The sequence below is a fragment of the Aquarana catesbeiana genome, linkage group LG05, assembly GCF_042186555.1.
Source record: "Aquarana catesbeiana isolate 2022-GZ linkage group LG05, ASM4218655v1, whole genome shotgun sequence".
Taxonomy (NCBI): Eukaryota; Metazoa; Chordata; class Amphibia; order Anura; family Ranidae; genus Aquarana; species Aquarana catesbeiana.
In genome coordinates this window covers 582,183,857-582,200,144 of record NC_133328.1, presented here as the reverse complement: position 1 = coordinate 582,200,144, position 16,288 = coordinate 582,183,857, and the positions used below count along the sequence as shown (strand labels likewise).

The window sequence follows — 16,288 nt, the reverse complement described above, 5'->3', positions numbered from 1 at the left end:
GGTGACCAGGTTATCAAAAAGTTGCTGGACCCTCCGAACAAAACTAAAATGTTCTGGGATCGAGCAGGCTTCTATGCTTGCAGAAAGTGTGTCTTGTCAGCAAGTTACCACACATTTGAGGGGTCTGACCAGCTTTACCTCAACAGCTAATGGTAAAGAATTCTAGATTAAAGAATTCATATCATGCATGTCAACGCATGTAGTGTACGCTTTAGAATGTCCGTGTGGCCTCATGTATATTGGCCGCACGAAAAGGACTTGAGGGAAAAGGGTGTCAGAACACATATATAACATCCTGATAGGATATAAAGAACACGGCGTATCATTGCATTTCAGGGATGATAGAAATCCAGAAGGCCTTAAATTTTGGGGTATTGACAAATTACACCCCAATTGGAGAGGAGCCAACATGGTTAGAGAGATATCCAAGCGTGAATCACTGTGGATATTTCTGGCCAATACACTTAGCCCCAATGGGCTGAATATTGAACTTTACCTAAAAACTGTGTCATTAGCAATTATTGATACCAATGGGTTCCTATTATTGATTGTTCCTGGGTTCTATGTTGCATTGCAGTACTGTCTCCTTATGACTAAATTACTAAAGTGTATGTTCCACGGATAAGGTGGATTGTTTTATTTTATTCATTTTTTATTGGTTTTTCGTTAACTTACTAGTATGCTGGAGGATCTATAGAAATCTCTTTACATTCTGCTTTATCCTATATCCGGGGACTGTATGCTTGTTTTTTGAAAGAAGACAGAGTATATATCCCTTGAGTTAGTGTTTTAGTAGTCAACTGATGAATTTTCCAGTGTGCTGGAAGTTTTATATAAATCTTTTTACATTTGTTTTATTTTATATTTTGGGATGGCGTACTTGTTTTTTGAAAAGAAGACGGAGCATATATCCCATTAGCTAGCGATGTTAGTCCTCTTAATCAGAGTTAATTATGGGTATCGATATTAGTTTACTTCTGTCTATTTGGGATTGAAGCCTTGCAATTCCACAGTTATGATAATTTGGGTATTTCAGCATGAGTATTTTAACATTAGCGCATCTATGGTTATCATATCTACTAGATATATACAATACACAAAAACATGCACGGTTTAAGAACGTAAGGATTCTCTCACGTAGATTTTCCAGGGTGCTGGTAATTTTTTATATGAATTAGTGCTAAACACAAAGGCACACGACTTATTTCTATTTTTAGTTAATCTAATGGGTATCTCAGCTATGGATACTTGCACCGTATTCTTGATTTGAATTTTACTGTTTAATAGTTATCACTATCGGAAATCTTTCAATGATGTGAGTTTTAACCAAACTTCTTTAAACGGATGATTTATGTTTGATGCTATGGACAATATTTCAATATAATGCTGGGATATTGGTTTGTATGGTTTTCGGTAATATAGTTCCATGATTACCATATGTATTTATATTATACACTATGAATTTTGTGAAGCATGGGTAAGGATTAGCCTATTAATATGGTGCTAATATAGAGTGAACACTTAAGGATGGATGGGATGCTGCACCGCAGTTGTTTACCCTCCACAGAGGGGCGTGTATGAGTCTGATGGTTCCAGTGGTGATGGTGCTGCGGGAGCCCGCCTCCCATGCTATTTAAGTGTAGAGTCGTGTAGCGTGGCCACGCCCTCTAAAGACGGAATTACGAAACACGTCAGGGCGTGACCACGTGACCTACCAGCTGGAGACAGGCAGCGTCTTCCCGGGACTCATCGTGGTGGGCGGGCCGCTCGGAGCTCCAACCAGCGGTAAGCTGATGCTGTCAGGCTGTTTTTAAATTTTCTATTGTGTAAAGCGCAATCATTAAAGGGGGGTTTCTTGTGGGTTCTTTGCAATAAACAATTTTACACTATGGAGAGCCTCCCCTTCTATTTTTTTACATGTGTTTACCATGACATTGCAATATCTTAACAGAGGAGGACTGAGGGATTCTGGTGGTGGAGGAGCCGATCTGAAGGAGAAAGGAGATGACAGGCTTGTCTTTTTTTACCTCTGGTAAGCTCACATCCATAGGGGATATTCACGCGGTGATGTGGTGATGGTTTAGTTACCCATGGATATGTGCACTCCAGAAGAAATACAATCCCTTATTTTGACTATGGTGTGCCGTATGCAATGAACTGTTTACACGAGAACTTTGAGTTTATGCAGTAGATACAAGTGGTGTTCACATACTACCGCTGGTATATCCTATACTATCGCTGGTATCTCATGAAGGATCGATTTGGGACTATTGGTTCTCATTCTACTGCACTGGACTCTGTTTTTTTTTTTGTTTATAATTTCATGTTTATATTTACTGCCAAGAATAGATGAGAAGAGGTGTTTGTAAAGATAAAAGGTTTTTTACCCAAACGCATTCTCTGCATTAAAACATTAATAGTAGCTCTCCCTCTCCCCCCTAAATACTCCTCTAAACCTGATCTCAATCCAGTGCTGTGCACTTCTGCAGCGGCTCTTCCCCTCTCCTTGGTCTCACAGGCTTGGCGGAGAGCAGTAGGAGCCAATGGCCAGGAGCAGCTAATGGGGGGACCCAAGAAGAGGATTGGGGCTGTTGTGTGCAAAACCACTGCACAGAGCAAGTATGACATGTTTATTATTTTAACAAAAATAATTTTTTAAAGCTATGCAATCACCTAAATCTTACATCACAGTGGAGCTCATAGTCCTTACTTGGAATGTCCCAAAGCACGGAACACAAGGGGTAAGCAACTCGGCAACAGAGCCAACACGCCCAAAACCCAAAAAACAGAATAGTGGAGAATCCCACTACAAAGCCACCCACAAGACATTTTGCCCAAAAGTGGCATCAGCAGACACATAAAAATCTAGCTGGTAAGAACTTTGTAAAAGAGGGAAGAGACGACCAGGTAGCAGCCATACAAACTTAAACAAACCCTTAATGCTGAATAGCTTAAAAAGCACTGACACTCCTGGTGGAAGGGGCCTTAGTGATTTTTTTTTTTCTTCTTTTAACCACCACCCACCCTGTAGCTGAATGACAGCTACAGCGTGGGTCTCAAGTGCCAGGAGGCCGTCAATAGACATCCTCCCGCACATGTGCTGTCTGCACGTTCCCGCGGGGGCATCCTCTGAGCACCGAGTCTGAGACTCGGCTGATCACAGATCAGAGTAAGGGGCTGATCTTAGCTGTCAGCTGATTACGTGATGTAAACAGAAGCGCAGTAATCTTTTCTTTTTTTTATTTCCCCCCCACACTGATAGCGTGAGGAAAAAACAAAAAACCAATCGCCGGCTTCTGTCAGAGGGACATCGGTCCCTCACACAGAGCCGCCGCTCCCTTTTTTGTGCTCACTAGTGCCGCTTCATCGGCGCGCACATCAATGAAAGGAGGAAAGATTACCTGGGTTTTCAAAATTTTATAACAAACTGATATGAAAACGATCGAAAAATTTTGAAGCAAAAAATAAAAACCCCAGTGGTGATTAAATACCACCAAAAGAAATGTGTGAAAAAAAATAAAAATTTCATGTGGGTACAGTGTTGCATGGCCGCGCAATTGTCATTCAAACTGTGAGAGTGCTGAAAATTGGCCTGGGCAGGAAGTGGGTTTAAATGCCTAGGTGGCAAGTGGTTAAACAAATGGTTTTGCACAGAGCAACCCTAATCCCCCGTTGGAGTGTTGGGCTTCTCTGTTTGCCACCATAGGAAGCCACTTCCTATGGTGGCACACATGCAGGCTCAATCCTGAGCCACGCTCTATGTCTGCCTTTTCCCACACAATGCGGCTCGGCCCCATCCCCCACTCCCTCGTCACTGGATTAGATTTGAAAGCAGGAGCCAATGGCTTCTACTGATCTCCAGGAGTCCAATGAGGAGGGAAATAGCAGCACCACTGCTCTTGGGCACATTGCTGGATCAAGATTGGGCCCAGGTAAATATTTGGGGGGCTGAGGGAAGCTGACAATAGAAGTTTTTACTTAAATGCAGAGAATGCATTAAAGAGTGGCTCTGTCCACCCCACCAAAAAAATTAAGCCAGAAGCTACAAATACTGTAGCTGCTGACCTTTAATATTAGGACACTTATCTGTCTATCGATGCATGCCATTGCTGAGCCCATCATCTACTAGGACCCCCAGGTCCTTTTCCATCCTAGATCCCCCCCCCCCCCCCCCCCCCCCAGAGGTTTCAACCCCACCACCTAGTGTATAGATTGCATACATATTTGTGCCACCCAAATGCATTATTTTTACTATTTTCTACATTAAACCTCATTTGCCATGTAGTTACCCACCCCATTAATTTGTTCAGATCTTCTTGCAAGGTTTCCACATCCTGCGGAGAAGTTATTGCCCTGCTTATGTTAGTATCGTCCGCAAATACAGAGATTGAACTGTTTACCCCAAACTCCAGGTCATTTATGCCGATTGCTGCCAACGATATCGTTTTTAATTGCTAAAATCTTGTATATATAGTCCCATATCCCCTCTAAGAGCTTGTATACTGCTGATCTTAGGCTAACTGAAATTCCCAGGGATGTATTTTGGGCCCTTTTTTAAAATTGGTGCTACATTGGCTTTTAGGAGTCAGATGCACTAGTAGATCAAAAGACTCCTGACATTTTTTTCCCAAAAGGTTAGGATGCTGAGCTGCAGAACTCCAAAAAAAAAATTAAACATAGGACTCTGAATTAAAGGCGGTTACCATTTTCTTCAATACCTTAAAGCATGCCCAAAATTGAGGGACTTTCAAACAACCTCAGAACTCCATTAGGGAGGGGAGTATTAAAGGCCCTTTGTCTTTTTAAAATGCGCTGAGGTCGACCGGAAGTGATGTCACTGGAAGGGACTTCTCTAGTGCCTGCCCTGGAGGCTCCATCCTCAAAAATGGCCGCCGCCTGGAATCGCGTGACAGGAAATGACGCGTCCAGCGCCATTTTGCTACACCTCCCAGGTTTTGCGGAGATGTCTCCCAGGTTTTGCGGAGATGTCTGCGGGATACGATCGGCAAGCAGAGTGGTAGGCAGCGTGTCGCCTGCTCAGCGAGGGATCCTCCGGGAGTGCAGAGCTCGGCGGGATGGCCCTCCACCAGCGAGGAGTGGTAGCTGTGGGGATAGTTGCATATCCCTCTGTAGGGGCGAAACTTCAGGCAGAGCCTTGAAGCTCAGATTGCTGCCCCTGCTCCCCCTCTCAAAGCCCCATGGGCTGAATGGGATGCTGGTCATGCGTTTCCTGTTGCAGGAAGGAGGAGCCTCTCTTGGATGCTGCCCTGGAAGACGACTGGAAAAAAAAAATATTCTGAAAACACCAATGAAGCAGCGGTTACTGCAACTGTGTAGGACTGAAGTCAATGAATCAGAATAGATTTCCGTATGCTGCAACCAGTGCAGGACCAGAAGCTCCTGAATGAACGTGTACTACACTCAGGGATCCAGTAAAATAGGTGAATACATATGCAATTCACTATGCTGTATTCACTATGCCTGACTACCCCTTGTGCACCCTTGTGCCGCATATTGTCCCATGTGGGAAATTTTGGGGACTGCCACATGCTCCACATAGGATCAGCGGCACTCGACAGTCCATAGCTGCAGGGCCAGAAAGGCCCAAACTTCACACTCTTTATGCCCAGGAGCCTTCAAGTAATTTACTCCCCTCCTGAGGGATCACTGCTGCGAGCTAGTATAGCACCCTGTTTAAAAAAGGCCTCTCGCGCTACTTAAAAGCAGTAAACTAAACCAATAAAAAGTACAAGTAAAGTGCAGAAAAATCTTTAAGTGTAGGCATAACACTAAACAATCAAGGTGAGTAAAGTGATTTCGCGCAAATTGTAATGGAATGTTCTAAATCAATCGTCCCAAATGGGATGTATAAATAAATAAAAACGTGTATTTAAAACAACTGAAGTGACAATGTATAATATACAAAATTACATGTATAGGGCATATATTCTCAATCATATAGAACACAAAAAACCGCGCTTAACCTTTTACATGTGAATACCACTGTGGTATAAAAAGAATATATAAACAGTCCTTTAAAGTGCATATAAAGTCCAAAAATAAGTGAATTCAAATCTTCAATGATAAGTCAAAATTGATGGATGACCGGATGGATCAAATAGAACAGCAAATAGTAAGTAGAATGCTTACCAGATGGAAAGCCAAATCAAACAAGTGGCTTAAACCCAGCCTGGGCCTTTAGGAACCAGTCCAGGTGCATATGAGCAAAACTTCCACTCGTATAGGATAAACGTGGGTTCATACGAATTCATCCCAAAAAAAAATTGAATAAAAAAAAACATAGTGTAATATTGTCAACAAAATATAAAAAAAGGGAGAGAGAAGCCCTTACACAGTGGTGAATCATAAAGGATCATACAAAACACCCAGTGCCCATAGATACACAAGGTCTCTGTGCTAGTGACAAAAATAAATGTGGAAATAAATCCAGTGATGAGTATATACAAAAAACTTGCAGGGTTACTGCTTACCAGATGTATGTAAATTAAAGTGAATAAACAACAACCACCGGATAGTTGGATAGTAGGGGTATCACAACGTGCAGCAAACCACACCAATTTCCTGCTTACCAGATGGAAGCCTTGGATAGGCACACTGACACAGCTTGGGAAACAGCCTCATTACACCAGACAATGTACGCCAATCACATTCGTCTTAGCCAAAGCGGTAACGGTGTTTCTGGGAAGTCTTCCAGGACGGCACTCAGAGAGATGACTGGTCCACCTGTGTAATTCTTTAGATGTGTTGAAGCACCCCAAGAGCCCTAGATCATGGGACATGCGGTTGTTGTTTATGCACTTTAATTTACATACATCTGGTAAGCAGTAACCCTGCAAGTTTTTTGTATATACTCATCACTGGGTTTATTTCCACATTTATTTTTGTCACTAGCACAGAGACCTTGTGTATCTATGGGCACTGGGTGTTTTGTATGATCCTTTATGATTCACCACTGTGTAAGGGCTTCTCTCTCCCTTTTTTTTATATTTTGTTGACAATATTACACTATGTTTTTTATTCAATTTTTTTTGGGATGAATTCGTATGAACCCACGTTTATCCTATACGAGTGGAAGTTTTGCTCATATGCACCGGGACTGGTTCCTAAAGGCCCAGGCTGGGTTTAAGCCACTTGTTTGATTTGGCTTGCCATCTGGTAAGCATTCTACTTACTATTTGCTGTTCTATTTGATCCATCCGGTCATCCATCAATTTTGACTTATCATTGAAGATTTGAATTCACTTATTTTTGGACTTTATATGCACTTTAAAGGACTGTTTATATATTCTTTTTATACCACAGTGGTATTCACATGTAAAAGGTTAAGCTCGTTTTTTTTGTTTTCTATATTATTTGGTGTACCCCACTTATAACCGCAGCATATCCACTTATTTTCAGCGCAGTTTTTTTTCTTTTTAATATTCTCAATCATGCCGTGTATATTTCAAATGTGTCCTTATATAAACTCATAAGAAAAAAAAGGTGTGCAACACCTTGTGTGAGATAAAAATAAAAAAATAAAAATTCAAAATGTCAAAAATCTAAATATAATAATAATACAAGTGTCAATAAATGTCCAAAACCTCCTAAGGTAAATAAAAAGTGATGAAATTCTGTGGCTGTTAGGATTGATGGAGACGATTATCCATAAATTATCCTGCTGTGGCTTAAATATTAAAGTCTCCCAGAACTCAATGCTATAAATAGCAGGCAATCACCATCTGGGATCTCCACTGGCCTCCCTGGGTAGTAGATGTGGCCGTGCTCCTCCTAAGGGCGCAGCGGTATGCTCCCAGATCACAGTTGTATGGGAGGGTGCCTCTCGCAACTTCATCTGGGGTCCCCAGATGAAGTTGCGAGAGGCAACGTAATGTGTAGGGATTGGCCGGGGTAACCGCAACTGGAAGTAACGTGAGAAGGCGAGGAACACCGCCAAATTTGTTCCCTGTGCTATTTTTAATACTACTGTGTAAGAGTCCACTTTACTATGCTTTAATAAAGACGTTTTTAGCCCTGACATATTACACTATTGGAGGCTTCTTCCCTTTTTGTCCCCTCACACTGAGGCACCCCCCCCCATAACAGGTCAAATTTCGGACGGTTTTTATTGAACCGGCCTATGTCTCGATATTCGGACCGTGTCGGGGCTTAAAGGAGGTGTAAACAACGGCAGACTAATTTTTCTCTAGGTAAAGACAATTTCTTTAATGACTGAAGAAATATTGTAAAGCTATAAAAGTGTAACAAACTGAGGTTTTGAACACGGACTGAGATGCTAGTCTTTCCTAAATGGAATAGTGAACTCACTTGGCTTCGGTGGTCTTGCTGGACTTCTCCATGTTTTTCAGGCTCTCTGGAGACCTCAGCTGGAACCGGCAACTATCATTCATATTCCACACTGACTCCATTAAGACACCAACTTTTGGAATTCCAGCACTGATAGAAAATGCCACAGCACCCGCATGATACAGCGGGTTATTTCTTAAACAAACCTATCAAATACATAAAGAAAAGGCCTTCACAAATGGAGAAATATGCATACACAGAATTAAGACTTGCCCTTTTAGCAACCTGAAGTACATATTACTAGAAATTAAAGTACAGATTAGAAACACATAAAAGAGTGATTGCAGAGAGAGAAAAAAAAAAAAAAAAAAAACTCAGGCGACCCAGAGGGGGAAATTTTCTAAAATCGGAGAGTGCTAAAATCTGGTGCAGCTCTGCACAGAAACCAATCAGCTTCCAGGTTTCATTGCCAAAGCTTAACTGAATAAGCTGAAGTTAGAAGCCGATTGGCTACGATGTACAGCTGCACCAGATTCTGAGTGCTCCAGTTTTAGAAAATCTCCCCCAGAGAGGCTGCCCCCACCCCCTATTTTTTTCCTTCAACTTCTTGTCCGAGTATAGATCTAAGTTTCTTCCAGGCATGTTTAAATGCACTCACTGTTCATAACTACCTCTTCTAGGAGTCTGTTTTAAGCATTAAGGACCCCTCCGTAAAAATTTGAAGGTTAGTTTAGAATGCTACTTTGTCAGCTGTTTTTGATCTTGGCTTCATAGTAAAAACAATGAAACCTTTAAATACATTTGGGGCATGAATAAGGTTCAGGAGAGCAGTTATGCCTCCCCTTTCTCTTCTTCCTCAAGACTGTACATATTAAGTAACTAGTCTCTGGGAATACAAATATCCTATATTAGTCAGCAGGCAAGCCTGAGACAACCTAAATGTGTTGTCGTGTAAAATAATGCCTTAATCTGTCCATGTTAGGAGTGCACAGAATATTACTAGCAATGAATGACATTACCGTTCCAAAAAAAATACATTTGAGATAAAATGGTCTCACCTGGGTACCAACCGTGATATTTGGCAGTGAAGAAATTCCCGCACTGGATTTGGGTTTTTTATTTTTCGCACGTGCCTTCTCAAGCATCTTCTTCCTCTGACTGAAAGGTACAACTCCCCTAGAGGATGAAAGAAGTTGTAAGTTTGGCATGCCTTACACTGAAGAAAGCAAAATGGTAGAAGGGGACACTGGGATATTAACAAAATTGACATCTGGCATTACTTCATGTCTCCACTCAAAGTGTTTCTCATAACATTTAACTCCACCTAAACCTAATCTCATCTCCTATACCAATGATGGGAAACCTTGGCACTCTAGATGTTTTGGAACTACATTTCCCATGCTGCTCAACTACACTGCAGTGTAGTTGAGCAGCATGGAAAATGTAGTTCCAAAACATCTGGGGTGCCAAGGTTCGCCATCAATGTCCTATACCTTCAGATGTAAGGCTATGCACTTTGTTTGGATACCATAAAGTTATAATTGAGCTTTACACATGCGCTTCTCATAATTGTGTACATGATGTAAAGCTTAAAGCGGAACTACACTGCATCTGAGCACCAGTAATCAAAATGGCTTTTTTTTTTAATATTCAAAGCAAACTCCCCCATCAATGTCTGCATGCTTTATTTTGCTAAAAAATAACTTTGAAAACAACCCCCTATCATTTTAATTAAGGGCACAGGATTCATGTAGCATTTACTTCCTGGAATCTATCTGCCCTTAGCTCAGGGCAGGAAGGTGTACTTTGCGGAGAAAGCCCTCCTCCTCTCCTGAAGGCCTCTAGAATGTATGACATAATTTTAAAATAGTCAATGTTGACTGGAAGAGTGAAGTTTCACTTTAAAATATTTTCTACGTCAGCCATTATAATAATGGACCTCCTTTATTTTTCTTTGGCTTATTTCCGCTGTTTTTGTTGTGTAATAAAACAAGATCGTGAAAAAAAAAAAAAAGTTTCTACTTACCACCAATAGAGATTATTCTCTAGTTGAGCGCAGGTGTAAAGTGCACAGCAATGTAGAGATACAATCTTCTCTCCCTGTAATTCAGGGAATACCTGCGCTGTGTGTTCCAATTTTGTAGCCACAGAACTAAGTGTTTCATCAACCCAGGTAGCAACCTAAAAAAAAAAAAAAAAAAAAAAAGAAGGAGATATAGATATATAGCTAGAGAGATATAGCTAGATATGAGTGCATGTAACAAAAGGCCCAAAAGGCAGGGGAGGAAAGCCACACAGTTAAAATGCATATCTAGGTTTTTGTTTGATAGCGTAAGGGTAAGGGTAAGACCCTCAAGTTTTTATGCATGTCCGTGTTCTCATTGAGGAGATTTACCCCTCTATTTGTACTAACTAGGAATGGGCTTGGGTGTGTTTGGGATCCTAGTCCCAACCCACCTGCCCAATCTCGTCAGGCGCACAGATCGGGAAATGTCTCACTGCCTGTGATTAGCAGTGTGCCGTGTCTGCTTCCTGGCGGGATCGGGCAGGTGGGTTGGGACTAGGATCCCGAACACGCCTGAGCCCATCTCTGCTGGTAACCATAGTCTGAGGGAGAAAACAATATTTTGGAGTTGTTGCCAGAAGAGGTAAGAGAAAATCTCCCAATGGAGACACCTGTTCTGAGGACAATTCTCTTCACTTTGGGAAATTTCTTCTTTTAACTTCCTGTGGCACTGCTGAGATAAGATGTAAAGTGAAAATTTCACCAATGCTACAGACCGCAACAAAAACTGGCAGAAAAAGCTCTACTACCCTCTGACTTACTGTTGCAACTTTGCCCTACTCTTATCCAAAATAAAATTTGGCCAGAAATATACACTTTAAAAACAAACACACAAATGTAAGGCTAGGTTCACACAAATGCAGCTCTGCGAGCAGTGTTTTGCGCAGGCACGGCAACCCATTTGAATAGGCTGTTGCGCCTTCAGAAAGGCAGGGAAAAAAAAAGTCCCTGCAGCATTTTGGAAATCGCGGCCCACACAGGAACCACAATGCAGTGCAGTTCCCAGTGCGGGAACGATTTCCAGTGCATGTGGCGTGTCATTAGGATTAACTCCTTAACGCCAGTGCCTCCAGGCCCTTCAAGGGATTTATTATTAACGATTTTATATAGCGCCAACAGTTTACGCAGAGCTTTACAGTGTATAGGGGGGACAACACAATTGCAGTACAGTTCAATACAAAAAGGTACAGGAGGGCCTGGCTCGTACAGCTTACATTCTAAAGGGAGGGGGTGGTGGTACAAAAGGTAAATTTATGATCATGTGACTGTCGTGATTGGCTGTCGCAATGGTCACATTAATAGAAAGCTCCCAATTGCAAGCAGCAATCAGGAGCTTTCCAGTAGGCACCAGTAACTGTGCTAGGAGCGCAATTTCGGCACAGCACCGATTACATTTTGGTACTCAAAATATGCTGACTCAGCGTCAAGGCCCAGCCGCCGAGAGGCCGCATATTTGCGTACAGCACGTTTTGCTGTGCGGCTGCAGGAACCACCCACACAAATGTGAACCTAGCCTAAGGCGTTTTCAGCCGGACTATTTTTTTTTTTATAAAAAGCATACAATATAGCTAGCAGGTTTCCACTAAGCATTTTATGCAAGGGGCAAAACACACATACAAAACACATTTACAAAATTAAAAGTAAAAATGGAATAATAAGTGCTCCAAACCTTGTTGCTTTCTGTAGCGACAGTAGCTCGTATGCTATTTGCAGAAAGGAGTACAATTTTTTCATTTGTCAGACCTAGAAAACTTGTCCTTGGATGATGAATCAAGGGGTTCTACAGGAGAGGGGAAAAAAAAAGTGCCCTAATAAGCCAAGATTTCTAGACAGCAATACATACCAAGAACATATGCCTATATGCTAATACAACTCACGACATACCTGTGGGTTCCTGTATGGTTCAGATTCTAACCACTTCCACTGAAAAAGCTCTCCTTTGCTGCTTACTGCAACTAGTTCAGAATATAGTGCCCCAATGGCAACAAATTTACTTCCATCCTATATAAAAGAATAAAAAGACCACAGATCAGTTAGTATACAAGACCTGAATATCTACTAACATGCTTGTTTTTTTAAAGCAAAGATAATACAGTATTGTGTCTTTAATGGGAGTGAACAGCAACTTACAGAAACCCAGAGCAACTAAAATTGTCTTTGCAGACACTGGTCTGGGCCATCACAAATTGCTGCTCTCTTCAAAATATTAAAAACTCCTTCTGGTAACAATCTGTCACCAGTCTCTTGCACAAGTACCCCCTAGAAATGTCACCTCTGGTGACACCAACGGCTTAAAATTCTCTCAATGCTGGAAAGAAATAGACTAAAGCTAAAAAAGATACAAGACTCAAGGCAAACATCTTGAGACTACTATAATATAAAAAAGTTTTAAAAAGGAAGAACAATCAATATTTAATGATAATCTATATATCTTTGCATAAAGTTAGTCATAACAGGCTTATACAACACTGCCCTAAATAAATTACATCACATATCTAAATCACTACTAACCATAACACCAACAGGGTCACAATTAAAAGTAATATCTAACACACAAACGGTTTTCCTTATTTGGCATAACCACTATACCCATTCCAAAAAAAGAAAAAAAAAAAGTGCAGATTACCTTTTCTGGCCACCACTGCAAGTCTTCTCCCAGTGACACTGGACTCAGTATTGGGGTGTTCTTCTTGTCCAAACTGGGCTCACCTTCTTTACTTGTGGAGCCCCGTTCGTTATCAAATGAGGCCCCATCAAGCCACCGCCTCTCGCGCAAGCGTAAAACTGACTCACGTTCACGCAACAGCTCAGAGTCTCTTTCTAAGGGAAGAAGGAGAACTGGTATGCAATTGGGTCACACCAGTGGGATAAAAGTAAGCCAATCTCTATTTAAGACCCTTCTTATCTAGCAGCAAGTAAAGCTTATGTATGCTCTACAGAAATGATCTCCACTGCTACCATTTCCAGGGTCAAACTAAAGCTTGAATTATGGGCCGTTTAGTAAGAGCATGGCTTAGTCCTTAATGTGATGTTTAATGCAAGGCTAAGTTATCAGATATCAAAATTATAAAACAGAACCAAATATAGGTACACAAATACATGTAAAAACAGTTAATGGACCAGTTGCATAAAAAAAACAAAAACAAAACAAACAAAAAAAAAAAAAAAAAAAAAAAAAAAAAAAAAAAAAAAAAACAGAGGCTATTTAGTAACAATTTTAATAAATGACAGGTTGAGAAAGGCAGCAAACTGCCTCATCAATTTGTTTCTTGAAAGGATAAGTTCACCTTTGGGTACATGTTCCATGTTCCCCATTGTTGCAGCCGCTCCCTGCCACTCTCTCTCCCCCCAGTGACATCAGTACAGGGGAGAAGCTCCACTCACACGTCATTCATTCAAAGAGCTCTGTGTATGAATGAACTACAAATCCTGACACAATTTGTGTCTGTCAGCTTGTAGTTCTCAATGAATGACCATGGCGCTGTTGAGCACTGTGGTAGTTCACGGAGTCTTCCTGTCAGTGTAAAACTGCTTGCCCATACGATGCACAGGCAGACAGTCTGCAGGAGACCTACATGGCATCAACTATTTGCCAATAGCTGATGCAATGCTTTCCATGCTCCTTAAAAAATAAATAGTAAATGCGTATTTTTTTACCTGCGCAAAAAAAAAAAAAGGCCATACCAAGAAAGTTCCATTAATCACTTTATGCAGTTTAGACTACAATTCCAGTAGGAGAAACTTGGGACACCACTTAGCCTGATATCACAAAGATGTCAGATGTGGTAAAAACTAGAAATCTAAAGCTCACCATTAGATTAATAATTTATTCAACCCCCATCAAGTCAGTTGTAGATGGAAGTATCATTCCTAATTGGCAACTTGTCAAGATGCACATTTTGAGGCCTAATAAACATTTCTATAAACTGGTTACAAGAGCCAGTTTTGTCAATGGCTTCAATTTAGCCATGGCTCCAATACCCTTGAGATTTGCAGTACCACAATATTAAAAATCAGGCATTGTAAAAAAAAATTGGTTGACTGTTAGAGGCGTCAGTACGCACCAGTTATGCAATTTAGATTTAAAGCCCATCTCTGGGCAAAAAAATAAAATAAAAGTTTTTCCATGCAGTGGAGCTGTGCCCACACTGTTAACCCGCACACTATTAACTGCTTGCTTTTATCTAGAAGAGAGGAGATATACTTACCTAATCCTCCCAGCACAAGACTAGACCGGCAGCTCTACACTCCAGCAGCCCTGAGTTGTGGACCGTTCCCGCCGTCATAAAGCCCAGAGCTGGCTCCATAGACCTGGAACAGTCCACCACTGGACAGTGGGGGAGCACAGTTTGTCGGTGGAATGAAGAATCCGGTGAGTGCGCTTTCTCAACCCTACTGCATGGGAAAACATTTTTTGCTTGGTGTTGGGGGGTACCACACACGCACCTTTCGTACACTAGGTGAATGCATCTGTTAAGGTTGAAATAAATCACACACAATGATACATTTCTGAAATCAAAAAACTGCAATCAATTGCTATAACCAAGAAACACCTTTTGATTGAACTGGTCCATCAACGAGTTTTGAGGGCTGCTGTGAAGTTCCACTCTTACTTCTATGTACTAGGTCACCCATAATACAAGGAATGCTTACAGTCCAGAACATAACACGGCTAATTTCTAAGAAGACAAAGGCACAGAATTACCTCTAGATGAGCCTATCCTGGAAAGTGAAGAGCGCCGAAAGGATGGATAACCAAAGTAGCTAATATCTTCTGAAAACATAGCATCAGCATCAATTATGACACTTGGGTGAGCAGAATGAATGTCAGCATCCAGCAGTGACATAAGATCCTCTATAAACACAAGGATCACAAGCCATCATTAAGCACAACATGAAAACAGAATGCCATGATATATTACACTACAGTCATGAACATCCTCCGTCTGAGCGCACACCAGTAAAAAGAGTGCGAACAGAAGGAGGTTTTGTTTCTTCTCGTTAACTGCCTATGCTGATATTAAAACTATGCTTCCAGAAATAAGACCACCTCATGTGGTACTGCACTTGGGCCAAGCTACCAAGCACTAACCTCCAGGTAAGTAGGATTCACTGGCAGTGTCATCCCCGTCATCTCCATCCTCGTCATCTCGGCTCAGGAGATTATTTACAGCCAAGTTCACATCAAGGTTGGTTCTTTGGAGTTCTCTAATTATAACGCTTCTAGACTTTCCTTGAAGGACAACTTGTGCCTGTGATTCAGAGACAGACTGAAGTTTAGGAAGGCCCAAGGCCAGAGTTACAATCAGTTGTATAAGAAAACCAAAAAAAATAATAAAAAAAAAAAAAAAAAAAAAAAAAAAAAAGGGTGTACAAAAAACAGGCAAAGGGCAACAATGATGGGAAAGCTGCAGGTGCTTTATATGTACATAAAGCTAAAAATGATTACAGCAGCCTTTAAAAAAGGATTTGAAGTGCCTTAGAACGTATATGCTAAAATACAGAGATTAATGTTTCCTGATGCATTCAGTTTCACACTTATTGACCAACTACATTGTATGAAGACAAAATTAACCTAAACAAAGATATACCATATTCTTTAGAACAGAACTATCATCCCAGGGATGGGTGTGTGATATAAAAAAAAAAAAAAAAAAAAAAGTAAATAAGTGGTTGTAAAACCTCATATATAACCAGTGAAGTGACTGGCCTCAGGTGATATAGAGATGAAACAAATCCTCCCACAGAAGTTGCATTTGTTTATCTGCATCGGTTCATAGTGCTGAATTTTAAAGTGTGCTTGTGAGTTCCGAAAAAAGGGAGTGGGGAGCAGAAGTTACACTCTGCAGAGCTCAGTGAGGAGAGTTCAGAGACCTTAATGGAGGGAAGGGACACATCCCCCTTCACACAGGAAGA

General features: G+C 41.2%; 1 protein-coding gene across 12 annotated transcripts in view; it reads right to left on the bottom strand.

Annotated features, from left to right (window-relative positions):
- UBR5 (ubiquitin protein ligase E3 component n-recognin 5) overlaps nt 1-16,288 on the bottom strand; it is a 133,158-nt gene that overhangs the window by 84,163 nt on the left and 32,707 nt on the right. For 10 of the 12 annotated variants that reach the window (XM_073632069.1, XM_073632073.1, XM_073632076.1 and 7 more), the window contains 8 exons: nt 15,465-15,624; nt 15,078-15,227; nt 12,999-13,210; nt 12,257-12,373; nt 12,042-12,152; nt 10,334-10,488; nt 9,366-9,483; nt 8,329-8,513 (listed from right to left, as the gene is read on the bottom strand). In XM_073632069.1, the coding sequence (XP_073488170.1) occupies nt 8,329-8,513; nt 9,366-9,483; nt 10,334-10,488; nt 12,042-12,152; nt 12,257-12,373; nt 12,999-13,210; nt 15,078-15,227; nt 15,465-15,624 (1,208 nt within the window). The remainder of the gene's footprint in view (nt 1-8,328; nt 8,514-9,365; nt 9,484-10,333; nt 10,489-12,041; nt 12,153-12,256; nt 12,374-12,998; nt 13,211-15,077; nt 15,228-15,464; nt 15,625-16,288) is intronic. The other 2 variants (XM_073632078.1, XM_073632079.1) reach the window with 1 other exon arrangement.